Source organism: Cloeon dipterum, chromosome 3 (assembly GCF_949628265.1).
Source record: "Cloeon dipterum chromosome 3, ieCloDipt1.1, whole genome shotgun sequence".
NCBI classification, from domain to species: domain Eukaryota; kingdom Metazoa; phylum Arthropoda; class Insecta; order Ephemeroptera; family Baetidae; genus Cloeon; species Cloeon dipterum.
This window is the reverse complement of record NC_088788.1, coordinates 25,956,505-25,983,251: the sequence shown is the minus strand read 5'-3', so window position 1 is coordinate 25,983,251 and position 26,747 is coordinate 25,956,505. Positions and strand designations below refer to the sequence as shown.

The 26,747-nt window shown below is 39.4% G+C and overlaps 2 protein-coding genes across 5 annotated transcripts; one reads left to right on the top strand and one right to left on the bottom strand.

Annotated features, from left to right (window-relative positions):
- Positions 1 to 162: 162 nt before the first annotated feature.
- On the bottom strand, positions 163 to 22,463 carry nvd (neverland). 4 transcript variants are annotated; one of them, XM_065483853.1, is made up of 8 exons: positions 22,453 to 22,463; positions 5,319 to 5,450; positions 3,623 to 3,827; positions 3,157 to 3,345; positions 2,739 to 2,917; positions 2,167 to 2,415; positions 1,543 to 1,716; positions 163 to 971 (listed from the first exon to the last, which is right to left on the bottom strand). In XM_065483853.1, the coding sequence occupies exons 2-8, from the start codon at positions 5,433 to 5,435 to the stop codon at positions 810 to 812; spliced, it is 1,275 nt and encodes a 424-aa protein (XP_065339925.1). In that variant the 5' UTR covers positions 5,436 to 5,450; positions 22,453 to 22,463; the 3' UTR covers positions 163 to 809. The 4 variants fall into 4 exon arrangements, with proteins under 4 accessions (XP_065339925.1, XP_065339924.1, XP_065339922.1 ...); XM_065483852.1 differs by lacking the exon at positions 22,453 to 22,463 and adding an exon at positions 17,678 to 17,771; XM_065483850.1 differs by lacking the exon at positions 22,453 to 22,463 and adding an exon at positions 15,987 to 16,151.
- Positions 17,908 to 26,747, top strand: LOC135939450 (cytochrome P450 307a1-like). Its single transcript, XM_065483848.1, has 5 exons — positions 17,908 to 18,317; positions 23,468 to 23,823; positions 24,846 to 25,106; positions 25,410 to 25,737; positions 26,270 to 26,747. The coding sequence occupies exons 1-5, from the start codon at positions 17,957 to 17,959 to the stop codon at positions 26,476 to 26,478; spliced, it is 1,515 nt and encodes a 504-aa protein (XP_065339920.1). The 5' UTR covers positions 17,908 to 17,956; the 3' UTR covers positions 26,479 to 26,747.

The following is a 26,747-nucleotide window of genomic DNA, read 5'->3' as shown; positions in this document are numbered from 1 at the left end:
AATATACTGTTGCGTTTTGTCTAACAATGCCCAGCAGAAATAAAGAATGACGAACCACAGCACTAAAAATACAAGTTAAAAATAGGTTTTCACCGATGGGAAACATATTTTGGCGCTCTTAAAATAACTGGAGCACTCATACAAAAGAAATGCAAGGCTATATTCTCGCATTATTGCCTAATTTATTTTAGAAAAATTATCCATTTATTACAAAGACTATTATGCTTTCCAATAATTTAATTAATACCTACAGGTTTTATAAACTACGAATCATCCTCACCTTAATTCTAAGTCAATTACATAAAACACAATGAAAATAGAAATGCTTGTAAAATGAGTGTAGTTCATAATGTGACACAGTGTTCATTCGTCAGTTGAATGAGGATAAGGCAATCCAAACCGCTATTTGGATGGTTCTTTCAACCTAATCACAAATGTTTCTTTCTCGTTTATGATGAATAAAATCGTCATAATCACGGTAGGCATTATTCTTGATCTTTTTGAACAAAAGGGTGCCAAAATTTCCATGTGAGATTGTGAAAAAAATAATGAACGATTTAAATGAAACTAAACTTTTGAAAAATCCTTATTTTTCAAAAAGGATTTTAAAAAGTTACCCATCCAGTTCAAGTGCAGAACAGTTTACAGTCAATGCATAATAAGTAGTAAATAGTATTTTTTAGAATTTGTTCTTTTATCCACTTCTGGGTCTTCAGTTTATGGCAGAAGTTTCGTTGCTAAGCAGCTATAATACTAACGCTATGAAGAGAGGGCACTTGTTTTCCTAATAAAAATGTGTGCAAATTAAATCACCAGTCCAAGCCGTCTGGACTTTTGCCAAGGCGCGGACTGTTTTCCGAGTAGAACTGCGAGTACCAGCGGCGGTATCGGTTGATCGCCTTGTCCTCGCGCACCAGCAGCGGTCGATCCTCGAACTTCTTGTGGTTCCATACTATGATGTCCCGTTTGAACTGTGGAAAACACACAAGTATATTTTAATTGACCTTCAGAACGAAGCGCAATTAATTTCGTGTGATCGTCGTCTCTTTCCTTCCTTATAATAGCAACATAGGCAATTTCTCGGCGCTTGAGACGCGCCGGTTGCATATATCATAGGTTTCACAACACAAAGTACTCCATTAAAAATTTTATTAGAAACAGATCGTTAGAAACTATCTGAAAAAGCCCGACAGTTATATCAAAAATAAGTTTGGAATACAGGTTGGCTGATAATTTTCTATTTAGTTTGAAATAATTATTTTAAATTTTCAAACATTTCTGAAAATATTTTCGGTTGTTAAGAACGTCTTCCTTAATTAGTTTGCGTTTTATTTTGTTTGAATTTGTTTTGTTTTGATTAAATGAAAATTAAAAAATTGTTTCAGTCAATTTCAATAGCTTTTTAAAACTGTGTAATGTATGTTAAACTGTGTGCTATGTAGTTAAATGAAACAAAATGAGCAAAAGGTTGAAAAAATTGTGCTTAAAATCCTTACAATTTTAAAGTAAACCCTAAAATGATATAGAAATCAGTAAAATTACCATGATTGCCTCTCCAAGCATGATCATGTTGGCAAAGGGTGCGGGCATGGAGGGTGCGGCGTACATTCGATGGATGACCCTTTGAAGGAGAGGCCCGACGGGAGTGACGCTCTGTAGAATCACCGCTTTGCCAAAGGTCGTGTCGACGGACAGCTCAACGTATCCTGGGCCGATCTGTTGATTTCCAATTTCAATTGATGAAATTACGAATGTGTCCGTTCCACGTCAACGAGTGTGAATCATTTTCGACTTAAAAATTCTATCACGTTGTTCGGGCATGAATAAAATAAATGTGAATCAGCAAATATTTAATTTTAAATGCGTGCCTCTTAAAAATGAATGCGTCTGGCGTGGCGAAGTATCAGATTTGTTATTTAGTTTAAAAGCGGAGGAATTATTTTAGCCAATATTAGAAGTTACATGACGGCTCTGTTATTTAAACATGTCGAAATTCATACATATGTCAAGTGCCTAATTGATATGCCCATTTGCCAGAGGTCACTTTGTTACGCAAGAAACTATTGAAATCTTGAGGTATCTGAATTGCAAAGCTGCAACTCGCGCACATGTAGCAACATTTTACAAACTATGCGTGTATATGGCATTTAAATCACGACAATTTACCTGCACTGCGTTGACGTTCATCTTGATCATCGCGAACTTGCTGAAGAGTCGGAACTCGTGTACGAGCGATAGGATGGCCTTGTGGCCCTCATTGGGGCCCGTCTGGGCCGCCCATGAGGCCGTCCACAGGTGCCGGGCCCACGAACCGCCGGCCAGGAAGCCAGACGTGCTCAGAGTGCCGCCAGCTAGCAGGGATGGTCCGTGGATCGCGTTCAGATGAGCGACATCCGCTCCGTTTTCCGGGATTTCCTGACACGCAAAATAGTAACTTTGAGTATGAGTTAAAAAAAAACTGCAATGAAAACAGTGCTTCAAGTTAAATTTGAAAATTCGAGATCTTTCATTTATCCAAGAAATACATGCTTGGTAAGCCTTTCTTCGATTTTTATTTAGTATTGGTATTTTTTGAAGAAAATTTTCAACCACATAATGCGCTTTAAACTTAATATAAATTAAACTTTAGTCAAACGTAGAGAGCGTTTTATATTAAAATGATAAAAATCGTTTTTTAAATTTGTTTGTTTTTGGTTTCAATGGCCGAAATGCAATAAAAACGACTGTTTTAGAAATACCTGTATGTGAGCACTGATGTAGAATTCAGATCTTCCTCTATAGACCCACTGCGAAGGGGCGAGCTGCGGTAAGGCAGTCAACTTCCAGGTTGGCTCTTCGTTTTGCGCGTGGTACCACACGAAAATGAAACTATTCACCTCAACGCTGTGCCACCGACGGGCCTTGGCAAACTCGGGCACTAAAATACAGGTGGAAAGTCAGACATCCGTATCTCTTCTTTAAATTATTCGAATCTGGCTCAATTCCATATTTTATTTAAACATCACAACGGGATCGCATCTCTCTATTAGCCAACTCATATTGCTATCAAATTTATGGAATAGGGCCGTTAGCTAATCTCTGTCTGTCTCATTCTTCAAAAAGATTGTGAAGTCACAAAAAAACATGACTATTTCGATATAATATAATTAATCCTACCTTTTTCCGCATACGGGATGGCAACACACTGGCCGTCCTTCCCGCCGAAGCGCCACGCGTGGAAGGGACACTCCAGTGACTCTCCCTTGACGCAGCCCCCGACGGCCATGTTGGCCCCCAAGTGCGGACAGTAAGCGTCCAGTACATACACCTCACCACTCTCGCCGCGGAAGACGGCGAAATTTTCACCTGTCATTAAAATTACAAAATTGAAAATTTTAAAAAGTTTTTTATTTATTGAGGTTTAAATCGAGTGTATTTTCAAAATTCAAACATTCAACAGATTCTGTAACCTGTATTTACTTGAGCAAAAAATAACTAAATTAAAGGTGATAAAAGTACTTAAAAATCATATTAAACAGCTTCTAGACTGAAGCTAGGTGCAAATAGAAAATTCGTTTATCAATTTCACTGGAAACCAGCTTTGGGACGGAATCTCTTCCTATTGTGAAAAGTTAAAGCTTACCAAGCGCAGCGACGTGCATGACCCTACTCTTGGCCAAGGTGTCGGACTCGAGGAGGGCGAACCAGCCATTGGGGAAAGCGGGCGGCAGGTTGCCCAGCTTGCGCATTCTGCTCATCTCGGTGGCCAGCTCGGACCTGCTCTTGCCCTTCCAACGCCCTGCCGAGCCGCTCTCCAGGGTCGGGTCGAAGCCGACACAGCTCAGCTCCTGCCAGCCGAGTAAATGTCATAATTAAGCGGTGACTTCGCGACGGGGAGCGCCGTGTTCAAGTTCAAAATATATTCATCGCGAACTTAGCGAAGAAATTCGACCTTGAATACTGATTTCGGCTGAATGAGGGGCATGGTGTCCTCTGTGTGCCAATAATAAATGACAGTTTACATACTGCATATGTATACGTTTACGTTCATTCAAACAAGATGATGTCTCCAGTGCGATTTGGTTTTCGATTAAACCACAAGGCCGTCAAAATATTTGAAGAGCAAAAGCTAGCATTAAAAAATAACAACTTGAAATTGAATAATGCATTTGGGTCATGAAAACAGTTTACATTTAAATTGTTAGGAAATGTTTAGTTTACAATTATTAAAGAGTTATATACCAACAATTTTACTTCAATAAAGGTATTGGTCATTCAATCACGGGTCATCTTTTGAGAATATTTGTAATTTGAACATGTACTAAAAGCCCACAGTGATGTGAACCAAAAGAGACATCATTTTATCTGCTTCAGCAACCGCATAGTTTTCTAGCAGAGTTTCGAAGTACAGAGAGGTTTACCAAAAATTAATTTTAAAATCTATCACAGCCCTTGTCGGCAGGTATCGACCTTCGTTAGAGATATATTATGAAACAAATAAGGAAGTGATATTTTTATCTTTCAACACGAAAATGATTTTTAATCACCTTTCATATACACCCCTTAAAACTCGTTCATCAACCAAACTAAACTCAGCTATAATGTCTCTACTTGCAAAAGGGAAAATTGCTGATGGCAACCAAGTTTCTACAGCTGTGTTGGTAACAGACGCAGGCTCAGTCCACTGAAAATCCAAACCATTGTCTTTAAGCGTTTGAGCTTACAATGAGAAGACTATGAGAATGGGAGCGCTTATTGGCAGTGCATTTTTCACCCTTGAACCTCTACTCAGCACATCCCGTGGGATATTATTCCCAATAACACAGCCGAGCGGATAACAAGGGGCCCAACGTGGCCTCTCCCGCACCGAGATCTTTAAATGACACGCGAGAAAAGGCGCAGGAAATGTGCAAAAACCAGCAAGTGTGGCAAGTTAGCGCCGGTGAGCATTGCAGTTTAAAAAAAAATAAAAAATTACATATCTGGCAAAGTTTTGAACATTGCGTTCAAACTATTTAAAAAAATTAGTAAAGCACACTAAAAAAGGTCAATTTCCGTTCAAATTTTCAAACTAGGAAAATTTTAAGGCATAGGAGAGTGAAATTTTAACTGGATCAAAAACAAATCATCTAGAAATAAAGCTGATAATAATCAGCTTTTCGTATAGGTAGCGGAAAAAATGCGCATAGCAAATCAACCATGCACAAACTTCCTTGTTACAAGAAAAGGGCAGCAATCAATATTCGACAATGAAAATTTGGTTTTTTGTTGAGCGATATGCTTAATTTCAGCGGCACCACGACGTTGTGAAGAATATAATATGTATCCAAAAACGATACCTTGACATAGTTGATGGGTCTGCTGGCGATCTTGTAGGCGATCCAGATGATGAAGGCGAGCGCTGCGTACGCGGCGGCAGTGGGCTGCTCCTGGACGAAGGACCACAACGACGACATAGTCCTCGTAGGAAACTGTGGACACAATCGACATGTTACTCGAATCGTCAACTTCCAGCACTCTCCCCTCCCTCCCACGCACGGCCGCCACTTTTGTCTCCAGAAAGTCGCAAATTTCAATTTTGACTTTGTAATTTTCCGAGCCTACATCAGACCATAGCCTCGTTAATTTAAATATTTATGGTTGACAGTTTCTCTGTCAGATGAGAAAGCATCTATGATTTTCTCACAGGTTTTATTAAAATTATAGCATATTGATACAGATTTCTTTGTAAACAATAACTAGTTCACTGTCAAATAATTTTTCATGCATAAAGTTCAGGTTTTAAGATACGTTCTTAGATGTACGTTTTCTAAAAATGATAATTTTTGTTTCACAGATGATTTATTGTAGAAAATCTCGTGTTTTACGAAAATGTAAACTGTACTTGTTTTCCGAAGCTGGAAAAATTTCATTTATCCGATAAATATTTAAGTTTAAAATTGAAGATCAAAAAAATTAAATTGTGGAATTTTTCTCGCATTTTTAAAAACGCAAAAATACAAAAATTCATTTTATATAATATTATTTTATTTTCTGTAAGCTGTCTTCAATTGCAAATGAGTGTATCAGAGAATATGGTCACGTTTGACCTTTGTTCAGAAAATAAGATCATGCATGGGGAAGATGTTTAAAAATTAATCACACACTTTTGCTTGAAATCGAGAGAGGAATTAGAGCGAGACGGAAAGTTGTAGAAAAGGGAAATAGTTTTAATTCTGCATGCGCTGACGTGCGTTTAAGGTGAACTTGAACTACGTCAACTCACGAGGCACCAATAAGATGACACACAATATAGTCCACGACTCACGTTCGGTGCATATGTCACACGTGAGTCGTTCTCACTATTATGCAGTTCCTTTGCTAATGACGACCAGCTTCCGTCCTCGTGACCGATCAAACCTCCCCATCTCGAGAGGAATGCCCCCTAAGAAGCCTCACTTACTTTCTTACGTGGTTGTGGCTCGCATGCAAATTGGGAACGGCGAGAAAATGAGATAGACTTTCGCACCTGCAATTCAGCACGTCTTCGATTCTCGCAACATTTTGGCAAATCATTTTTTGTTTACCTTGGAAATCTTTATTTCATGACTGCTTTAAGGAAATGCTTTTAATATTTCACGTCAAATGAGATGACGTTAGTGCATGACTTTTCTTTCGGGCATTGCTCCCTTTGTGAAAAACGGATTCAAATTGGGACAGAACCAGGGAATGAGGCAAGGAGCTTACATAGGCAGGAAAATTAAGCGTTTATTATGGTGAAAGTAGGCCAGCTGGAAAATTGCTGAAGCAGCGGTTGTCTGGATATTAAGTCGAGATGAATCTGTCATCGCTCGGTCAAATTGGATTTGCATACGCATAGTCTCCGTGATTGTGTAAAATTGTCTCTATAGTTCTAAGCGCATATTTCCACGTGGACGTTGACCCCAAGCACTCCTTTTGAGGGGGTTAATTTTTATTCAAGTATTTGGACGGATTATACAACAAAAATGTTTCACACTCCTCATTGCCAAGTATAAATCCTTTCGCCAAGAGTCGTCGACCAGCAAACGCAAATTAAAATCTGACTTTGGAATTTCTCTGAGGGACAAATGCGTGCCATTTACATAGGTCACGGTTTTAGAGAAAGGTTGAGGAATTTTCCATAGCCCAGATATTCATTCAAGATGACAGCATTAAACACGAGAAATGCCGATGATAAAACTAATTCTTGGTATGGTATCTATATTGCTTGAAACTCCATAAAGTTTATGATTGTTAAAATCACATCATCCCAGAAGGAAACTCTCACATTGTATCAAGGTGTAAAACATAATGAAAACGAAGCGATGAGAGCCAGAGTTCCTTAGGCATTAAGAGTCATGAATCAAATTAATCTATCGCATTTTTCTTGAATTTTGTCTTGTTCTTATTTTCACCAGTTGAGGGTGGCCAATTTACGGCTTTGTTAAAGTCTGTTTGCACGCAGATTTCAGTGTGAAGAGAAACTACTTCCTACTTCTTTGATTTTAATATTTTGTATTATTGGTCTACCGATCCTAATTTTCAGCATCAAATCAAAGTTGACTCTTCGACGCAAAATAATTTCCCCTTCCTTCTATGTGATCGTGTTTTTAATTTTTATTTTAATGGGAATTAGTAGCAACCGGTCGTTCTTTGGTTTTATTCCATTAGCTATGTTACGTTTTACACTATAGCTGTGTATATTTTTATCTTTCATTATACCTAAAATTGAGATGCTTTAGAAGGCATCTTTAAATAAAGCAATTTTGCAATATTTACGCAAAAATCTACAATTTAGAAAACCGTAAGAAATTTAAAGTGCTATCTGCGAAATATTCCAATCACATCACCGTAAAAATACAGATATATTGGATTTATGTGTTAGCGTTTATGTGTCGAATATTTTACCTGCCTTTCCCGTTTGAGGTTCAGCACATATATCTTATTTCCCATCTCTCATCACCTTGAGCCCCGATATTTTGAACTATTCGCGAAATCAGACGCAAAGCAAAATACATTGACCTTTTTGTTCTACTTTTCGATGCGCAGTTAGAATTTTTGACTGGACAAAGGCTCGCCTAAGGAGCAAGAAAGTTGTTTAGGCGCCTTCTCCCGTGGCAAAAACTGACACTGTAAAAAGGTGACCTGCAGCTAAAAGTGCACTCAAAAATTACAACAGAACTGCAACACGCCTCTAAAGGGCTCTGGGAGCAAGGACCAATCAATACGTCAAAAAGCGACTTGCAATTAGTTTCTCTTTTGGCGAACACGCGATGATGCATCACATTTCGATTTATTATTATAGCTGCGGCGCAGTTCATCTGCTCCATATATGACGTCAGCGGGGCAAATTTTATAACGGACCGAAAAAAACACAAACTTTCATCCGTCCAGACTAGTAAAGTCGAAGAATAAATTTACCGTTGCGAGAGAGTTTTTTGAGTACCTGCCTCAATCTCCCGGCGCTAAATCTCCGCGAACTGTTTTCCAGAACGTACGGTAATACGAGTTACGCCTGACCGAGTGCAAATATTATACAAACAGTGGAGATATTTTCTAGAATTTTCGAACCTGACAAATCTAAATATACGTCTTCCTTTTTAACTACAAATATATCACTGCAAATCAGGGGTGAGAAAATGTCACTGCGCTGCAGTGAGAAAATCTCAACCCGCCGCATGTCACTGCTGCGCGGTGCGAAAAACTCACCTTTGACACCCCAGGTATAGTGTGTGGCGCCTTCTCGCCACTACTGTTCTACTACTTTGCATTTAACCTGTATCGCCAGGTGGCAGTACAAAGGTGTGCGACAAGCAGTGCACCCTTACTGCACCTTATCCCCCACTGCACCTTAAGCCTCGCACCAAAGCAGTCGCAATACAATATTATACGGCGGGGTGAGATTTTCTCATTGCAGCGCAGTGACATTTTCTCACCCCTGACTTGCAGTGTAAGTTTATTTGTACATGGTGTTCCTAAATTCATTGACCACTGCTTCCGGGGCTATAGCTCAGGGGCCAGGAGCCCGATCCAAAAAAATCCAACGGGGGCATCGTTTTAAGAAATGTTTCGAAATTTTCAGTTTAAAAAACGGCAATTCTGTGCAAAAATTGTCTGATATTTGACAAAACATACATTTTTTAATCCCATTTTGGTTTGTGACCTTTTGCTAAGGGGCACGTGCAAAATCGCGTGCTGAAAAGTAATGGCTTGTGCGATAACTACGATTTTTTTAAAGGCTGTACTTATAAATTTTCCTTTAGACACCATTATTACCTTTGCATTTCGCATAGTAGCGAGACCACATTCGACCAGGGCCCGATGACCCTGGCTGGGCAGTTGCCAGAAAAAGTTTACACCCGTTTAGGATTTTTTCAGATTGGGCACCGGGCCCTTGAGCTAGAGCCCGGAAGCAGTATGGTCGTTGAGTAGCCTCTATATAGTGGCCGCTTTTTTAAAAGCACTGACCTGTTGGAGTTAAACACAACAATTTAAAAATTATGCACTGTTTGAATATAATTAGTTTAATATCTAATTGCAGCAACTTGACAAGGAAAATATCAAAACTGTGCCTATCGTACTAGGAATTATTGCAAATAATTTAAATCCTCGGTGACCTTCTGGATTAGTTACAGTTCGTCACTTCTAGGAACGAACCTTTATACACTCTTACGTATTGAGTAAATTTTACAGCCGTGTAGTAAACATGCTTCTTGCTCGCCGACAGATGAAAATCAGAGTGAGACTAATATGAATATCAAATGTTGGGCTAGACGGGCAAATTATCTCGTTAAATTACGAGGTCTGGCCACGTTGAAAGTGAATTTTCTTTCGAATTTCCTGTTGCTAGGGCACGTATCTCTCGGCTTTTGGATTTTAAACGAACACCTGGTCGGCATTCTCATGCAATTCTAATTCCTCGGAGGCGGCAGCGGCGCAGGGAAGTCCTGCGCGCTGGCCGATTATAATGCGATGCTAAGATTGGTGATGCTGGCCCGAGATAACCAGATTCGTTTTTCTCCTCTTGTTCTCACGCATCCGCGCGCTTGAAAAAGTGCGAGAGCGCGCGTGTGGACTTTTTGCATACAATTAAAAACAGCAACCGTATTCCGAAGTTTCCTGGTATTTCGCGGCCGCGCATTATAAAACCGTCGATTTTTCTCAGACTAATTGGCATTCAGATACACACTTTTTTAAGACATTTTTTTCAGTCAGGTTTACTGCAAACAAGGAAGACGCAGGTTTTTTCCACGAATGGCGAGAGTAAGATACACCCATGGCATAATCAGTCATGAAGATGCAATAAAAATGAGAGAAAAGTAGGAGTTTTAAGTAGAATATGAACAAAATCGGGAGTGACTAAACACCACAAACTCAAGCATTGTTGCTTATTTTAATATGTACGTTTAAATTAGAAAAATATTAATTTTGAAAAAAAATATTAAAAATTCTGCCTCTCCAAATTGTTTTGCCCCTTTTTAAATCAATTTTAAAATTACCAAGAATTTCCCCTGTTTAATGATTTTAAGTCAAGTTTAGCTACAGTTTTGTCTCGTTTTAATTTACATCTTCTGATCTCAATTCAATGCAAAAACTCAAAGCGAGAGAAAGCAGGTCTGCGGTCCTCGTATTTTTTAATTAAAATAACAATATCATTACACCAGGATATGTGAGTGAACAGACCGGATTGTTGGCAAGCGGAATGCACTGCCCGGATCTAACTAGCATTCAAATATGGCATCCGCGCTCGTTAGTGAGTGCGAGAGAGAATCAAAGAGAATTGAATTTTTGCATCGGCTTGCTCAGTTGCTGAATGCTGCGCAGCTGCCACAGATTCTGAATTTCGCTCATTCTAAGTGAATGCCTAAATTTTAATTTTCCAGATGATTCAAAATGTGCGCCAGAAGTAAATTGTTGAAGAAGATAAATTTATCTTGCACGGATTCATGTACCAGACAGCATAGTTGCTAAGTCACGGAATCTACAATTCAGTAATTTGCAGAAGAATTTGCCTCAACCAGCCGTGGAAACTTACTAACTTCAATTCAATTCGGTGATCATGTGCTTATTTTTAAAATAGTTAATAATTTTTAATTTTTAATAACAAAAATGGTACGATGAAATACGCACTTGATCATGAGTTTAAAATACTCTCTGTAAATTGCCAAAAAATTTATTTGTTCAGAAAAACTTTAAATTTATTTTTAAATGAAACAGATATTACTTTTATTTATTGCGTAACGCAATAAGTACGCAATAAGCCACTCCCAAAATGTGCGGTGTCCTCACGTACGCATACTGTGCCGACGCAATTATTGTGCGAGATAAATAGCGCAAACAATATCGATCTACAAAGATAAGCAGGATTATGTCGAAAAAGCAAACTGCGTCCGCCCAGCAGCGTTATTTCAACAGAGATATCTGCCGAATGAAGCAGATCAACCACTGATTTTTCCATAACACAAAGAGACCTGCAATAATTTAGAATTTTGCCATTGATAAATGTTTTGATTTTATCTCGTCAGAAAATCTGACTGGGGAATTCTACGCAAAATCAAGAGAACAGTTATTGACCTAAAATTTATGTAAAACAACAACAAGTCCAATAAAACGCGGTTCGCGAGTTGCCTGCCAAGAAACTAGGTATGCAACCAGTGCGACTCAAATGCCAACGAATTGCATAAGCATAAATAAGCAGGATTTGAAAGCTCTTTTCCTTCTATATATTTCGTCTTTTATCACTTCAAATTCTCTTGTGATTGTCGATGAATAAATGTATCCATTCCTAATTGTAAATCATCTATTATTTTACATATTTTTGGTCTACAACATTTTGTGCACGTTGATAATAAATGCAATCTCATTTTTTTATACATGATATGCACCTGGAAGACTGTTCGCCGGCACAGGTTCCCTCCCTACGCAAGGCGAATGTGACAGTAAGATTTTAAAGTGTGATTTTGAGTGATGTTTTTTTGCTGTTAAGGTAAAAAATGGAAAAATAATATATAAAACATTTACAATATACTAGTCTGGGCCCACTTTGGCTTTGTCCTCGTGGACCGTGTCTTAGCTAACTTGATTTCCTGAAGTTTCCTACTTTCTTACATACTTTTTATGGACTTTGACTGTGAGAGTAGACAAATATACATTTCAGCCATGAAATATCGAGAATTTCAAATATTTTGAAGCAATTAAATATACAACTTTCATGTTTAAGCGACGTAATTATTGTGGAAACTTTTTATTGACCGTAGCAAATTCTACATACAAAAATTTTGAACATTCATTTTCAACGTGAAGCTACGAGTCATCAAAATCACGTAAAACTTGTAAAAATCAGATCGCCGAGTCCATAAAAGCAGCCGCGAGTCATAAACAAAGCGTTTCTGACCATGTCCGCGAGCCGAACGGACGTAAATCGGACGATATTCAAAAAGGAGCATTTTTAATCACACGCGTTGAATCGATCCGCGGCCGTAATTTTATGTAAGAGAATGTGTATCGCGCCTAGCATCTCAAGTCTGCGCCGCCAGGCACAGATTGTGTTTTATTTTCTCGGCAGACACATTTACTGATCCACACACTCACATAATACGCGCTCTGCAAGTCGACACGGCGGCGCGCAGGAAAGTGATTTCCATACACACGCGCGCTGGCCTACGAAAACGGGAGAAAACGAGAGTGAGACGAGCCACTGAGCCACTGACGAAGGTCCTGAAAAGGGAAACCGCATGCTGCTCTTTTTAGAAACATTTTTCTCTCTTCCTTCAGTCTAATGAGCAACACGTGGCTTGTTCTCGCTAGAAGAGCGTGCCAAAATAAGTCAGGGTCAAAATTTGCCGATTCGCCTGAAGTTGCATGGACGAGGAAACTGGGCGGACCCTCCTTGACCGTCAGGTGCGCTTCGTGCAAAAGGGAACATCAATAATACATCCTTTCATACACCCAGTAATTTTATGACTAGAACTGCGAATTACCGATGAAATTAGGAGAGGATATCTCGCACAATCAATAGCAAATTTATTGTTAGCATTTTTTGCAAATGAATCCTCTTTTCAAATATTTTTATTATCTTGTAGTCTAATGAAAATTATACCAGATAATTTATTAGCTGGTTTTACTAAACCCAAAAACGTATTTTGCAATCCTTTAAACAGCACAAAATGTTTTTTATATTTATTTTTTGACAAAATTTCACTGCAAGTGTATTTTACCATCTAGGCCTGCTAAATTTCTCAAAAATTCAACGATTTGTAAGTTATTTGATCGCTTGATTCTTCTTGTCGCGATCTATTTAATAGCGTGCGAATTATGAGTTAAATTTCTCTTACGGTGAAATTAATCCTGAACAGGGAGACACTTCGGTTGCCGTTTGAATAGCATGCAAACTTCGGAGTATATATTATTTTGCAAATTTAATTTTAACTTTGTCCCAATTTTTGAGATAATTTATTAAGTAAAGGTAAAAGGATTTTCACATTTTTTCTGTACAGCTTTCCTCTAACATGGCCAAGCTTCAGATTGTTCCTATTTTCTCTACAATGCACGACGCTTGAGCATTTTCTCATCACATCTTTCAATACCTCTCTCGACGAAATCCATCCAATATCGTATGTCTTGTGAAGGAGAATTAAACTCTTGTTGTTATGATAATAAGATGTCCCTTGAGGAGACAGTTATGCTCGCCATTTTAAAAGCTCCCAAACCTGGCAACCTTTTAACCCTTAAAGTAACAATGATTTTGCCGAGTATTGCAAAATAATTATTCTTGTTAGCACAATTCGAATAATTTAAATCGTGGAGGAAAACTGTTTGCTTTTGGGAAACACTGGGATTCAGATATGTTTGCAATTAGCTCTGATTGTGAGAAAGTAACTGAAATCCACGGTGCTGGATTTAAAATTCCGAGCGAAAGCGGACACGCTGCGAAATTATAATGCACGCAAGATTTTATTTATAATCATACGCACATTGACACGTTTCCTAACGCAAGGCCAATTAGCACAGGCCGACGTCGCAGATGAACGGGTCCGTTGCGCGCACTGCATCTCTCGGAATGATATCGGCGACCGAAAGTGGCCGAGATGAGTCTCCGTTTGAAATCTGCGTCTAATAACATATATATGCTCGCGCGAGAGTGCTGGCATGACTTCCTGCTCCGCTCCGCGAGCAAGTTGTTTTGACGTTTCGTTAATCAACTTTTTTTCAGCAGTAATGAAAAATTGCGCTCGTGGCTACGAATGAGCGGAGCAGATTCCTTTCACAGATTGAAAAGTTGCAGGGCACAGCACAGAGATTACGATCGCGCGGGCTCATTAAGACGCACGGGGCGAGTACAATGAGCGATCAATTTCAAGATCAAGTCCGTTACATTGGCCTAGCTCAGTGCATCGCGGCGGGCGAAAAAGCCAGCGCTCGCGGTCAGCAGCGAGAGTTCTCTCGTTGGCTGCTTTTTCACTGACTGGTTCAATAAACCGCGAATTCGCGCACGCCACTCGCCCAGCATTGGGCGGTGCAAAAAATGAATCACCTTATCTGAAGAGGAATTTACGAATTAATGCCGCAAATGTGCAAAGTGTATAAGATAATTTTTTCGTGCGAAATGATGATTTAACGTGTCTTATCAGTCGGATTTACCTAACGCATGTGACAACATAAAATAACAAAAAACCGCGCGGCCTTATCGGCTTTTTCGTCGGGGAAGCCGCAACGCTTAATTTTTGGAAGGCGCGTAGATCAAAAATCCAACTCGTTTTGCATCCGGCTTCATGTGTTATATTTAGATTCACAACCATATAAATTAAATTTTATTGAACCAATCAAGGTTGCACTACTTGCACGTTACATAAGAACGTTGAAATTTTTTCTTACGATTAACAAGCAAGTTGTTTGTTTATTTTTTCATTCGCAAAATTGTGTCCCTTCGTGGTGTTAAAATTAATAAAAAAATAACTTATAATGAAAGTAAACTACGCACTCACGACAGAGCAATTATATGATCATTTTATCTTTCCGATGGGACCCTTGTTTATACCTTCTCTTACTCAGTGAAAACAAAAACTACGAATCAACAACGTGCCTCTTTGGTTTTGTCACATGATGGTTTTGTGGGCGGGAACTCCCTGAGAGAGGGAATACTGAGAAGGGAATAAAAATACTACCTATATTACGTAAAGAACGCGTGCCTCAAAAAACGTTTTACAATATAAAAACATTCTAGAAGTTTTGATTGGCATTTTATCGTAACGGTAATTAAGTCCCCTCCATTTCGCTTCTTCGCTGGACAACTGGTATATAGGCTCTCCAGGACTTCGTCAACAAATCGTGTGTTACGACAAACTCTCCTGTGTGTCAGCCTTGGTTTGATCCAGCAGAAACTGATAAAAACGCGATTGGACCAGGCCAGTGAGGAAAACGCGCTTTTAGCTTGCGGGACTTAATATTCGTGTTTAATCCTGTTAATACACAGCCTTCATTTGATCGATATTATTTTGAGATTTTTATCAAGTTGACATTGCAGAGTTTTAAAAAATTATTATTGGCACATCAAGCAAAACTTTCAGTTTTAGTTTGTTTTGCGGAAATCTCAGCACTTAATCAATACTTAATTGTTAGATAAAAAATAAATCATCAGAGAGAAAAATTCAAACTTTGATTTTGTCCTTGGAAATTTTCTCCCTTGAAAAAGCTACTTTCGAACGAGAGTAAGACAAATTTAAAAATCCCCTTGAACTGAAATAAACTGAACTCGTGACCCAGTGCAGATTTGCATCCGGCAGATTTCGAACCGAGACCGGTGCGGAGTATGGAAGCTCGTACGAACGGGCGCGATTGGCCGGCCGACACCTGTTGCTCTTGCCCTCCTCCGCGACCGGCAGAGAGAGAGAGAGAGAGAGAGAGAGAGAGAGAGAGAGAGAGAGAGAGAGAGAGAGAGAGAGAGAGAGAGAGAGAGAGAGAGAGAGAGAGGCCGCCGAAACGTGGGCCAGAGCAGGACAGAAAATTACCTGCGAAGATGGTGAGAGTGTGTTTGTGTGTACCTGGGCAGGCAGCGAGCGGCGGCTGGCGTCCGTCTCTTGGGCTGGGCGATTCAAAGGCAATTGCGGTGGCAGCCGCACGCCTCCTCGCGCGCAGCTCCAGATTAGAGGTGCACACATCGCGTTCGAATGCGGCAGAAGCGGAGGGGAAGTGCGCCAAGCACAACCGCATAGGGGAGCGACGAGTGACCAAGCAACCCCGTTCACTTGTAAAAGCACCAAGGCTGCACCTTGCTAACAATAAGTGGCAGCTGCGGTGACAAATCTACCAGGGACGTCTACAAATTAATTACTTATACTGATTTACCAAAAATCGTGTAATTTTTAAAATCTCTTTTCGTCCAATAAATTCCGATTTAAGTGGCATAAGTCAATCCGCAAATTCGAACCTTTGGAAATCAGAGGAATACATTGAGCAAAGGTTACAAATTTTCCAGGGTTATTGTAATCTTTTCTAGTCTGAAGTAACTGCATCGCAGCCCTTGCAGTATTTTTTTGTTTCTTCACACTCATGCTCATCTCTTTAAATTTTAAACGTTTATATGGCCCAGTCAGATAAAAAACATTGGTCTATTATTTAGATAAAAATAAATTTCGAAATGGCACTAAAGTTTCTGTGTTTTTACAGCAAAAACAAAATAAACCATTTTGTTTTTGAAAAGTTGTTTTGGAAAAAATACTCAACTTGTTAGTAAAGAGGTAAACGTCAGCATAAGCTGAATTCCCTTTTACAATACGCCTATGAAGTATTCTAGGAGTTTAAATTCTTAAAGGATGCCGCACAGGCTCAAAAATGAATTACCGAAAGTATTTAAAACAGGTGTTTTTCAAATATTATTGTGTTGTAACCTTGAAAAATTATAGAAAACACGCGTTTAACTTAAAAAAATATTGTGAAAATGCAATAATTGGGAAAAAAGTGTGGAAGAATACTAAAAATTGCTTTGCATCAACGCTTTGATGCATCAGATTTAAGACCAGATTGAAGGATTTGTTTTCTTAGGGGATCACTGTCTCACAAACCCAAAGGTTTCAATCAATGATTCTGTCTTAAAAATTTCGTCGGCATAAGTTAAGAAAAAAAATACTCAAATACCCACTGCATTGTACGAATTAGTGAACATGGTGGAGGAATAAAAGTGACGATCACAGGAAAACCTATGACGTCAACGGGAATTTACCGATTCATAATTGAGACAGTGTATATGAGCGCATATATGTTCTTCTCTTTGTTGTGACCCGCCATTTGCTAATAACATTATTTGCAGAGTGATTTTGCTTATTTTGTTTGTATCCAAGCTCTTGCGGTCGTTTTTTTGGAGATGTCGGAGTTGTCAAAACAAATAATGTTCATAGTGTATATAAATCGAAAACGAGAGTTTGTACTGTTTGACATAATTTTTCAATATTCATTCGACTCATTTCACTCCTTCTTAGATCGAATTGTTGAAACTATTGATCTCATGAATAAATTTTAACAAGAGTTGCATGAAACAAAAAAAAGAAACAATTCTAAAAATTTAGAAAGTATATCCTTTCAGTTTTGAGGAAAATAGAGATTCCATTCTAATCCTAACTCTGTAGAAGTACACCCTGAGGCTTTAAAAGATTGTGTGTAACAGACACGAGGCGTAATAAATAAATGCTTCGGCAAACGACACCTTAAAATGTTCTATTAGCATCCCCGTTTCGCAGAGCGGTCGCGGGAATTCCCCGTGGTCGCGTCTTTCACGTTTTCCTCTCTACGCTGGCTCAGGGTTTGGAGAGGGCGCCCAGGGTGTCCCGAGGGGCGGAGGGGGCCGCGCACTCCTGCGTGTCTGCGGCGAAAGAGAGTGAGAGAAGAGCGAAGAGGCCAAGGAGAGCGGAGAGGGGGCTGTTGGTATAAAGAGGCTGCCTTGCGGCCGGTTCATCTTCCTGAGAGGCCGTCGTGGAGACTCAACATGTTGACGCTTGTGTCTGCCTGCCTGCTGCTGACAGTTGGTCTGCTGGGGGTGGCCGCCGCCCTGGCCGCCCATCTTGGCCGTCGTGCCAAGCATCCCGCCGGAATCCCGGGGCCGCACGCCTGGCCCGTGCTGGGCAACCTGCACATGCTCGGGGGCCACCAGACCCCGTTCCACGCATTCACAGCCCTCGCCAGGCGCTTCGGGCCCATCTACCGGCTGCGTCTCGGCGTGTCCCGCTGCGTCGTCGTCTCGTCGTACGCGCTCATTAAGGAGGTGCTCATCTCCAAGGGCGCGCACTTTGGCGGCCGTCCGGACTTCACCCGCTTCAATCAGCTTTTTGGCGGCGACAGGGACAATTGTGAGTACAAATTTAGATAAAAATATGTTATTCAAATTTCACCGACGAAATTATACAGTTTAAATAGTTTCGTGAGCAAAGGTATCTTTAAAATTCATGAAAATGTTATTATTTAATGTTATTTGATGACAAACAAAGTTATTTGTTGACAAACAAAGTTATTTGTTGACAAACAAATATTATATGGACAAAGCCCATAGCTCAAATAATAAATTCAATAAAGGAATTTGAAACAAATAAGCAAGAATGGCAAGAATGAAAAACGTATTTCCAATATTTCCACTGCTGGAAGCAGCTGAACTAGTTTAAGTGAGCTCTTCATACAGATAATTTTATTGTGCTATAGAAAATTAATTTTAAAATTTAAATCTATAAATTTTATTTAAATGGTTGTTTGAAAAAATCTGAAGAGTTTAGTTCCGATTTTTTTTTAAGAAAGGTTATATCTAAGCTAAAACCACAACTTGACAAATTCGTCCCTTTCTTTAATTTTAAATTAATAGCAAGTGTAGCGAAATAAGTCAAGCCGCATCCCATCTCCAGCTGGCAGTCAGGTCAAAAGCAAGCTCAGCGCGCTGAATAGTACAGCTCGCTCATCAAAAGTCACGTGAATTTCAATATCATTTACAATTTCACTGCAGGCTAAGCAGATTCCTTCAGCTTTTTATGTGCATGCGCATTAATTGGCTGATGGCGCGCCCGGACCTGGACGAACTCGACTTTTTCCTCATATGTCTGCGATTTTTATGGCAAAACTAAAAATAAATATGTGCTGGAGCAGCCGCGTGGAGAGGCCGTGATGCGATAATCAAGTGCATTGTTAATGACCCTCAAGAAGCCGATCATGCAATGACGAGGCTGATCGAACATTCAATCTCGGGCAAATTATATTCTTTCTTTAACATGCAAAGTGCTCGCGTTGGGGAAACCCCTTTGTAAAAATCTAGGACCCTGGGCCCTGAATTCCTTTCTTGGGCGTTGCATAAATATAGCTTACAAAATATTACGAATTCTTAAAAGAAAATGTTCACTGGGAAATAGAGACGGCTGACTGGCCAAATTTTTCAAACGGGAAAAAGAAAGTATAGATTGCTAGTGAGTGAGACAGCCGTAAGCAAATCGTAACTGAATAACAGAAAAAACTTACATTTTAATATTTTTATTGATGCGAATAGTTTGATTTCCTCAGATTCAATTTTTTTAATTTCCTCCGATTACATCTCTAATAAAATATGTTTGCTAATATTAGTAAATAAAACGTAAGCATAAACTAAGCTATTCAAGAGCCAGGGTTTATTAAATTTAACTTTGAATTTTCTTCTTTTTGCATCAGTAATTTAAATACATAACTTTGTTGCGTATTGTAAGTGTAGGGAAAATATTCAAGCGCGGTAAACGTTTCATTGTATCTTTCGTTCACAATATAATAATTTTGTTGCGTCCAGTAATAAATATGTTGTAAATGCATTTTAATTTAACTTTGGGATATATCTAGATTCCATCTTCACTCTTGTCAAAGACATGGATTCTCTAAGCGACGAGCGGCGGTTTTCACTTTATAGCTAAATAAAGCATTAAATTACATCACACAAATTAAGAGCCGACTATTTTGATGATTACTTAATAGTGCTAAGAGCCACCCAAAAACTCTTATAAAAACAAAACATTGTGGTATTTTAAAAGTTTACTCGTGTGTTGAAAAATACAAATAAAATCAGATTCATAATTGTTATTTCAGTCCCCAAAAGAATTCCGATGTGTCAACCCCGAAAGTAAAAACATCCGTATCTCCTGAACTTGAGACTCTTCGATTACAACCTTGACAAATGACAGCATAAAAGTTTCCATTGAGGCGATGCGGCCAAGCGACCATTCGTTGTTCCTTTGAGCGTGGCGCGGGCCGCCGCTTTTGCTTTCTTTCATTCGTCTCCGCAGGCATCGCGAGTTACGCCACTCGAGAGGAAATGCATCCTCGCAACCGTCCGTTTGGATGTACGGCTGCAGACGCGTGTGTGTGTGTCGCACCATAATGTGGGTGAAGGTGCTTGCGTTATTACAATTAATATCCAGGTCACTATGCCAGTTATAAATTGATCATCTACCTTGCCTTGTTCGCCACTCAACGGAGAACCCTCCAGTGTAGCTTTTCTGCACCAAGGATGCAAAAAGACGCGCGCAATGAAGTGCAAAATCATTGTAAGAAAATGCTACAATAAAGCTGCAGTCATAACGATCGTGGAAATTGCTCCTTATAAGCGTCACGTGCGCGCTGCACTTCAATTTAGCCGAGCTGAAGGAAATCTATATAATTTATTTTTGATTTTTCTCTCGCACTATGTGGTAAAAGCTGATCTCAGGGATTTTTTGGGTTTAATATCAGAGTTAATGATTACTTGTGACTGTGATGGCGAGTCTCTTTTATTTACTGCTTTTAAATCTTTAAGGGTTTGTTGAAGGTGGTGAGAGAAATAAAAGATTATAATTATTTGAAATTGCTGGTAAATTTTTTTGGGGGGGGGGGGGGAACCTCAAAGTTAATATTTTTTGGAATTTTTCAAACAATTTAACATAAAAAATAGCACAATTTTATTGCTCTCGTCATCGCCTGTATGAGAATTTTAAATAAAGGTCAGAATTTAAGGCTTGCAAAATTTTCTCGCTCTCTTTTTGATTGTGAGTGCCTTCAATAGGTTATTCCAAATCCCGGGGAATGGATTTTTGTTTTATAGGTAAAGCACAACTGAAACGATGCCTGAGGGGCTTTTAAACAATAGCTGTCCTGTACGAGAACAACCGAGGTTAAAAGTAACACAATCATAGAGTCCTTTCTTCGATGAATATAATCTTGCAGATATGAACGAGGCTAAGAAATTGAATTTAACTGTTAATTTTGCTTTTTGGGACTTTAAATTAAGAACAAAATCAGCACTCGTTTAAGTTTAAAAAAACTGGAAGAGAAAAGGAAAACGAAACTCCTCCGAAGGCAAAATTACGAAAGAAGTATATAAGGAAGTGTTCTGTAAAAACTCTGAATTACAAGATTAATTCTGATGAAGCGGATAAATAAATTAAGCAATAAATAACTTTGCAGACATGAACGCGAGCCGAGGGGTAATCGAGCGAGCGCCGCAGGCATCCGAAATCAATGCTAATAACTCGGCGGCGGCGGTGGCGGCGGCGAAAACCGTTTGCCCGCGAGACACACCCGAAGCCCTTACGTAACACCAATACGGCCAGGATTGCTGCAGCTCACAGACACGATACTTTCAATTTTACCGTTTACTTTCGCTCACGGTCAAGTTCACCAAGCCACACTAATCAGCGAGAAATATCTCGACGCGTCGCCGGACAGCATTCTTCCTGGTAATCTCGCGCGCTCGCACGTATCCACATATACATATATACGCGATCGCGCGGCGAAAATAATATATATAAAATAAAAAACGCAAAGCTGCCAGCCCCGTCGGACGACGTAAACACAAATCTCGTGAACAGAACAGTTAACCGCACTCGCTCTTTTAACTGCGCGTTTGTGTACGTCGTGTAATCGCACATATATACACAAATGGATATTATGCAAAAACCTCGGTCGCCCTTTATATTGCTCACTGGACAAGTGGCTCTGCTGGCTGCTGCCGTAGTTGCGCAACTCCCATACCGCAAATGCAGCAAATGAAATCAATAGATTTATATCCAAACACACACACATACACATAGGAATGTTTATATTTACGGTGTCTGTGATGCCGAGTCTTTTTTAACAGTTAACAGTATAAGTGACTTTTTCTGCTGCGATATTCACAGTTATTGATTTTGTGTTTGTATGTGCACTAAGCCCTGTAATGGCAGCAAAGGTTCAACAATCGCAAAAGCTAAAGTTTGTTTTGTGTTACGTAATATTCTTAAAACACATTTCGGAACAAAATTGTTCGTTGCATTTTAAATAAATTAGGCAGGGCAGGAAGGCCATTATTTTTCCTAGTTGCTTATTGTAAAAGCCAAAAGCGCGAAATAATAATGTTTCTAAAAATTAATCTCTGACACACGCACTGCAAACAACCAAACCAGTTTGAAAAAAACCCAAACAGAAATTAAAAAAATCAAGCCAGTAGAAAATTCTAAATTACAAACGCACCCTGACAATCTCCAACATCACCGCAACCGTCAGTCAGCTTGGACTATATATATGCACCGGATAAAAACGCTTGGCATGTGATTCCTATAATTCTTGTAGTGGCATTTTGGTGCAATAATGAAATACGCGTAATTTTTAGGTAAACACGACCTTGTACAAGAGTGCGAATCTGAATGCCAAGGATATTTAAACTTGATCACATGAAATGTAGACATTTTCTGCCGCGGAGTAAAAATTGTCTTGGCACATAAAAAGGGGCTTTAATATTTTTCAATGAAATTAATCAAAAGAACCGCGCGGCACTGTTATCAAGACTTTGTAAATAATAAATAATTTAAAATTAATCTACTTGTTGACTTCACCTTTTTTATTTCCTATTTTCTATCAAATCTTTTACTAACCAACTTCATAAGTACCCAACCTTTTCGTTTTTTACAATTTTCTTGGGTTGATTTAATCAGGGAAAGCCTGGAGAGGAATTTCCAGGTGAAGGCCTTATAATTTTTAACGCAAAAAAGAACCCAAATTTCCTGAAAATTAATAATATTAAAATAGGATCTCGCATCACTTTCAAACTTTCGTTTCTCAATTTTTGTTAGAGATAGTAAAACAACTCTTCACGTTTTGAACTGTAAATTTTAAGTATTCAAAAAATACGAGTCGCGTAAATGGCCTGAATTTATTTTGCACGAATGAAGTCTCCCCGAAAGCAATTTGCCCGATTACTGTCTTTCGTTTCCCTAATGAAATCAGAAATCGCCCAAACAGTCATTGAAATTCATCAGGACAAAAGAAGACCCCAACAATATTTTTGAAAATTTGAGCGAATAATTCACATGATCATCACCAAAAACCATAATATATTTAAGACAAGTAGATATATCATTCGACGGTGAGTCCGTCTAAGGATTAAATTGTAACCCCTTTCATTTACGACTTTCTTCTGCTTTTACATTACTTTCTCTTTCGATAAGCCACTTTTCTCAAGTGACACTTTTGTTGGTGCGTGTTTTAGCGCTGGCCCTGTGTGACTGGTCCGAGCTGCAGAAGACGCGTCGCAAGATCGCCCGCTTCTACTGCTCGCCGCGGCTGTCGTCCTTGCAGTTTCAACAGATGTCGGCGGTGGCTGAGGTGGAGACGCAGCGCCTGATCACGCGGATCAGCGCGCACGGCTCCGCCAACGCACTGCACGTCAAGCCGTTGATCCAGGCCACGTGCGCCAATATGTTCACCAGCTACATGTGCACGACCACCTTCAGCTACGACGACCCCGCCTTCCGCGAGTTCGTGCACAGCTACGACGAGATTTTCTGGGATATCAACCAGGGCTACGCCGTCGACTTCCTCCCCTGGCTGCTGCCTATCTACCAGGTGAGACCAATTTTTCATGCCAGATCCACTTTTCAAAGTTTCTTTCAACATTTCGATGTTATTAATTGTTGCTGCTTCAAAAGACCTGAAATTTTCATTACGTATAGTATTCAAAAAATGGCATAATCATTTTTCGCTCATATAGTTCGAAATTGAAATGGGCAAGAGCCTGAACAGAAATTAAAAACCCGTATTTGCAAATATTTGCCGACCAAAAACATTGCGACCAAAAAAATCAGCTCACCGTTACAAGTAACTTTGTGTCAGTGGCGCTACTTTTTTATTTCAATATTAATAGCTGAATAACAAGTTTTGGGCCACGCTGAATGGAAGACCCTATACGGAGATTACAGAGATGTGGAGATTGCGCTTAAATTGTGTTCAGAACCGGACTTACGTTCAATATCGTGTGCTGTTGAGCCGCAGGGAAAGCGAGTCTACGTACATTGTAACAATGCAGTAACGTACGTTTTGGAATAAAGCAAAATCGAACAGGATAAGCATTTATGTTGCGTAAACCAATCCAAGAAGTTGTGTTAGCCGAGAATATTAGCTGACGGAGTGGCACGGATTTGCAAGATAATATAACAATTTAAAACACAGAGCAAATAAAAAGCGATTGATATACTATAGGAAAAACTTAATTGGAATATGGGCTTCAAATGAATTAATAAAATCACGGTGCCACTTTGATCATGAATATTTATTCGTAAATGGATTTGTAAAAAAGGAGGGTTCTGTAAATTCAGCAGCAGCTGACAAATGTTTAATGACACACTTTTTCTGCATTTTATTTTTATATATAATTTTTTAATTAATTGATGTTTGTTGGTAAAATTATTTAAAATTCTGGTTGCCATATTTGCCTATAGCAATTTTAATTTGGATAATTTTTAAACACATGAATTACAATTCTTACCAGAAAAAAACGATTTTAAAAATGCACACATTTTAAATTAATCGCTATGACACTTTTAGTCTCAGGAAAATAAATAGAAAAACTGCGTTGCTTTGATCTGCAGGGCCACATGAAGAAATTGCGGAATTGGGCACAATCTATCCGTCAGTTTATCCTGACCAGAGTAATCAACGCTCACAGGGAACGCTTGATGCTAAACCCTGAACCACTCGACTTCACCGACGCCCTGCTGCAGCACCTAGAGAACGACCCTGATCTCACCTGGCAGCACGCACTTTTCGAGCTGGAAGACTTCCTTGGCGGACACTCTGCAGTCGGAAACCTCATCATGCTCGTGCTTGCAGCAGTCGTCAGTAACCCTGAGGTAAGTGAAGTCGACTTTGTATTCTGATAAAAAATTATATCGACCTTTTTTAAATTAGTTTCTATAACGATTAAAGATACAAGATTTAATAAGCCGTACACAATGTGCAGACTGACACATGATTTTAGAATAGAAGAAGAAAGTTATTCACCCAATTAAAATTAGCCATTAGTTAATTTTAAATTTCTTACTGTTCATTTTTATAAAAGTAAGAACGTGTCATTCTTACAGAAATGCTATTTTGCAAATTTTCCAATCGAGATGCAATCTAAAGGTGCTAATAAGCAACAATATTGTTGACAGGTTGGCAAAAAGATCCTTGCCGAGATCAACGAGGTCGCCCCTGACGGCAGAAGCATCAACCTGTTCGACCGCAGCGCGATGCCCTACACTGAGGCCACCATCCTGGAGACCCTGCGCGTCACGTCGTCGCCCATCGTGCCGCACGTGGCCACCGAGGACAGCTCCATCGCCGGCTTTACCATCGAAAAAGGCACCGTCGTCTTCCTCAACAACTTTGAGCTCAACACCAGCACCGAATACTGGGGCCACCCTGACGAATTCAGACCAGAGAGGTTCGTTGTAGACGGCAGTCTGGTCAAACCCTCGCACTTCATCCCTTTCAGCACTGGTGAGTTTCTTTCTATGCCTTATTACTTTAGCCTGATACTAATTTCCGGAAATTGCGTGTAAAATGTCAGATTAAACAAATCTTCAATACAAATAAAATTATACAAAGGTTTTTTGGAGCGTTTTTAGTTCACCTTGAAACGATCCAAAACGGTCCAAATATATGAAAATTAGGGTTTAAAGTTCTGTTTTGTTCACTAAATGTAAAAAGGGAGATTTATTCCTAATTAACATAGAAATTTAAAAAGGGTGTTTGCATTTTTGTTTTTTATCCTTACTTTATTTCGAACATAACTAAAATATAAGGGACATTTTTCCTAATATTGGGGTCCCAAATCCAAAAGGTAGCAGTTGCAACAGCCGTAAAAAACTGAATTGACCCCCACATGTAAATTTGTTTTCCTATTTAGCTAAAAGACACGCACAAAAAGATAAATAGCGCTTGTCTTTTAACTGTCAAGAAAATCAAGTCCATATTGAAATTCTCTCTCTTTTTAATGATAGTTTTTTATCCAATTTATTCTTTTCTGCAGGTAAAAGGACTTGCATTGGCTCAAAACTTGTGCAGAGCTTCTCGTTCGCAACGCTGGTGTCCATCATGCAGAATTTCGACGTGTCCGCCGGTGAGGGCAGCTTGGAGCTGCCGAAGGCGTGCGTCGCTCTGCCTCCTAACACATTTTCTCTGGTGTTCACGCCGAGACAAGCGCAACAATCGCAACTGCCGCTCGCACAACAAGCGTAGTTTGCTCGCGGCTCTTGTCCACGGCCATTTGACATAGTGTAAAATGTACAAAAGATCATCCCTCCGGCTACCATAGATAGCATAACCTACTACTGTCCTGTGTATTGCATTTTTCTTGGATGCTGTTTTTGTCATCACGTCGTTCTTTTGAAGATTCATTCTTCCAAATAGAGAGAACATAATAAGACTTATATATTTTGTACAATGTAAGGTGTAATTTGCTAGCTTAAGTGTGTGGTCTTAATAATATTTATTTCATGATGTGTAGC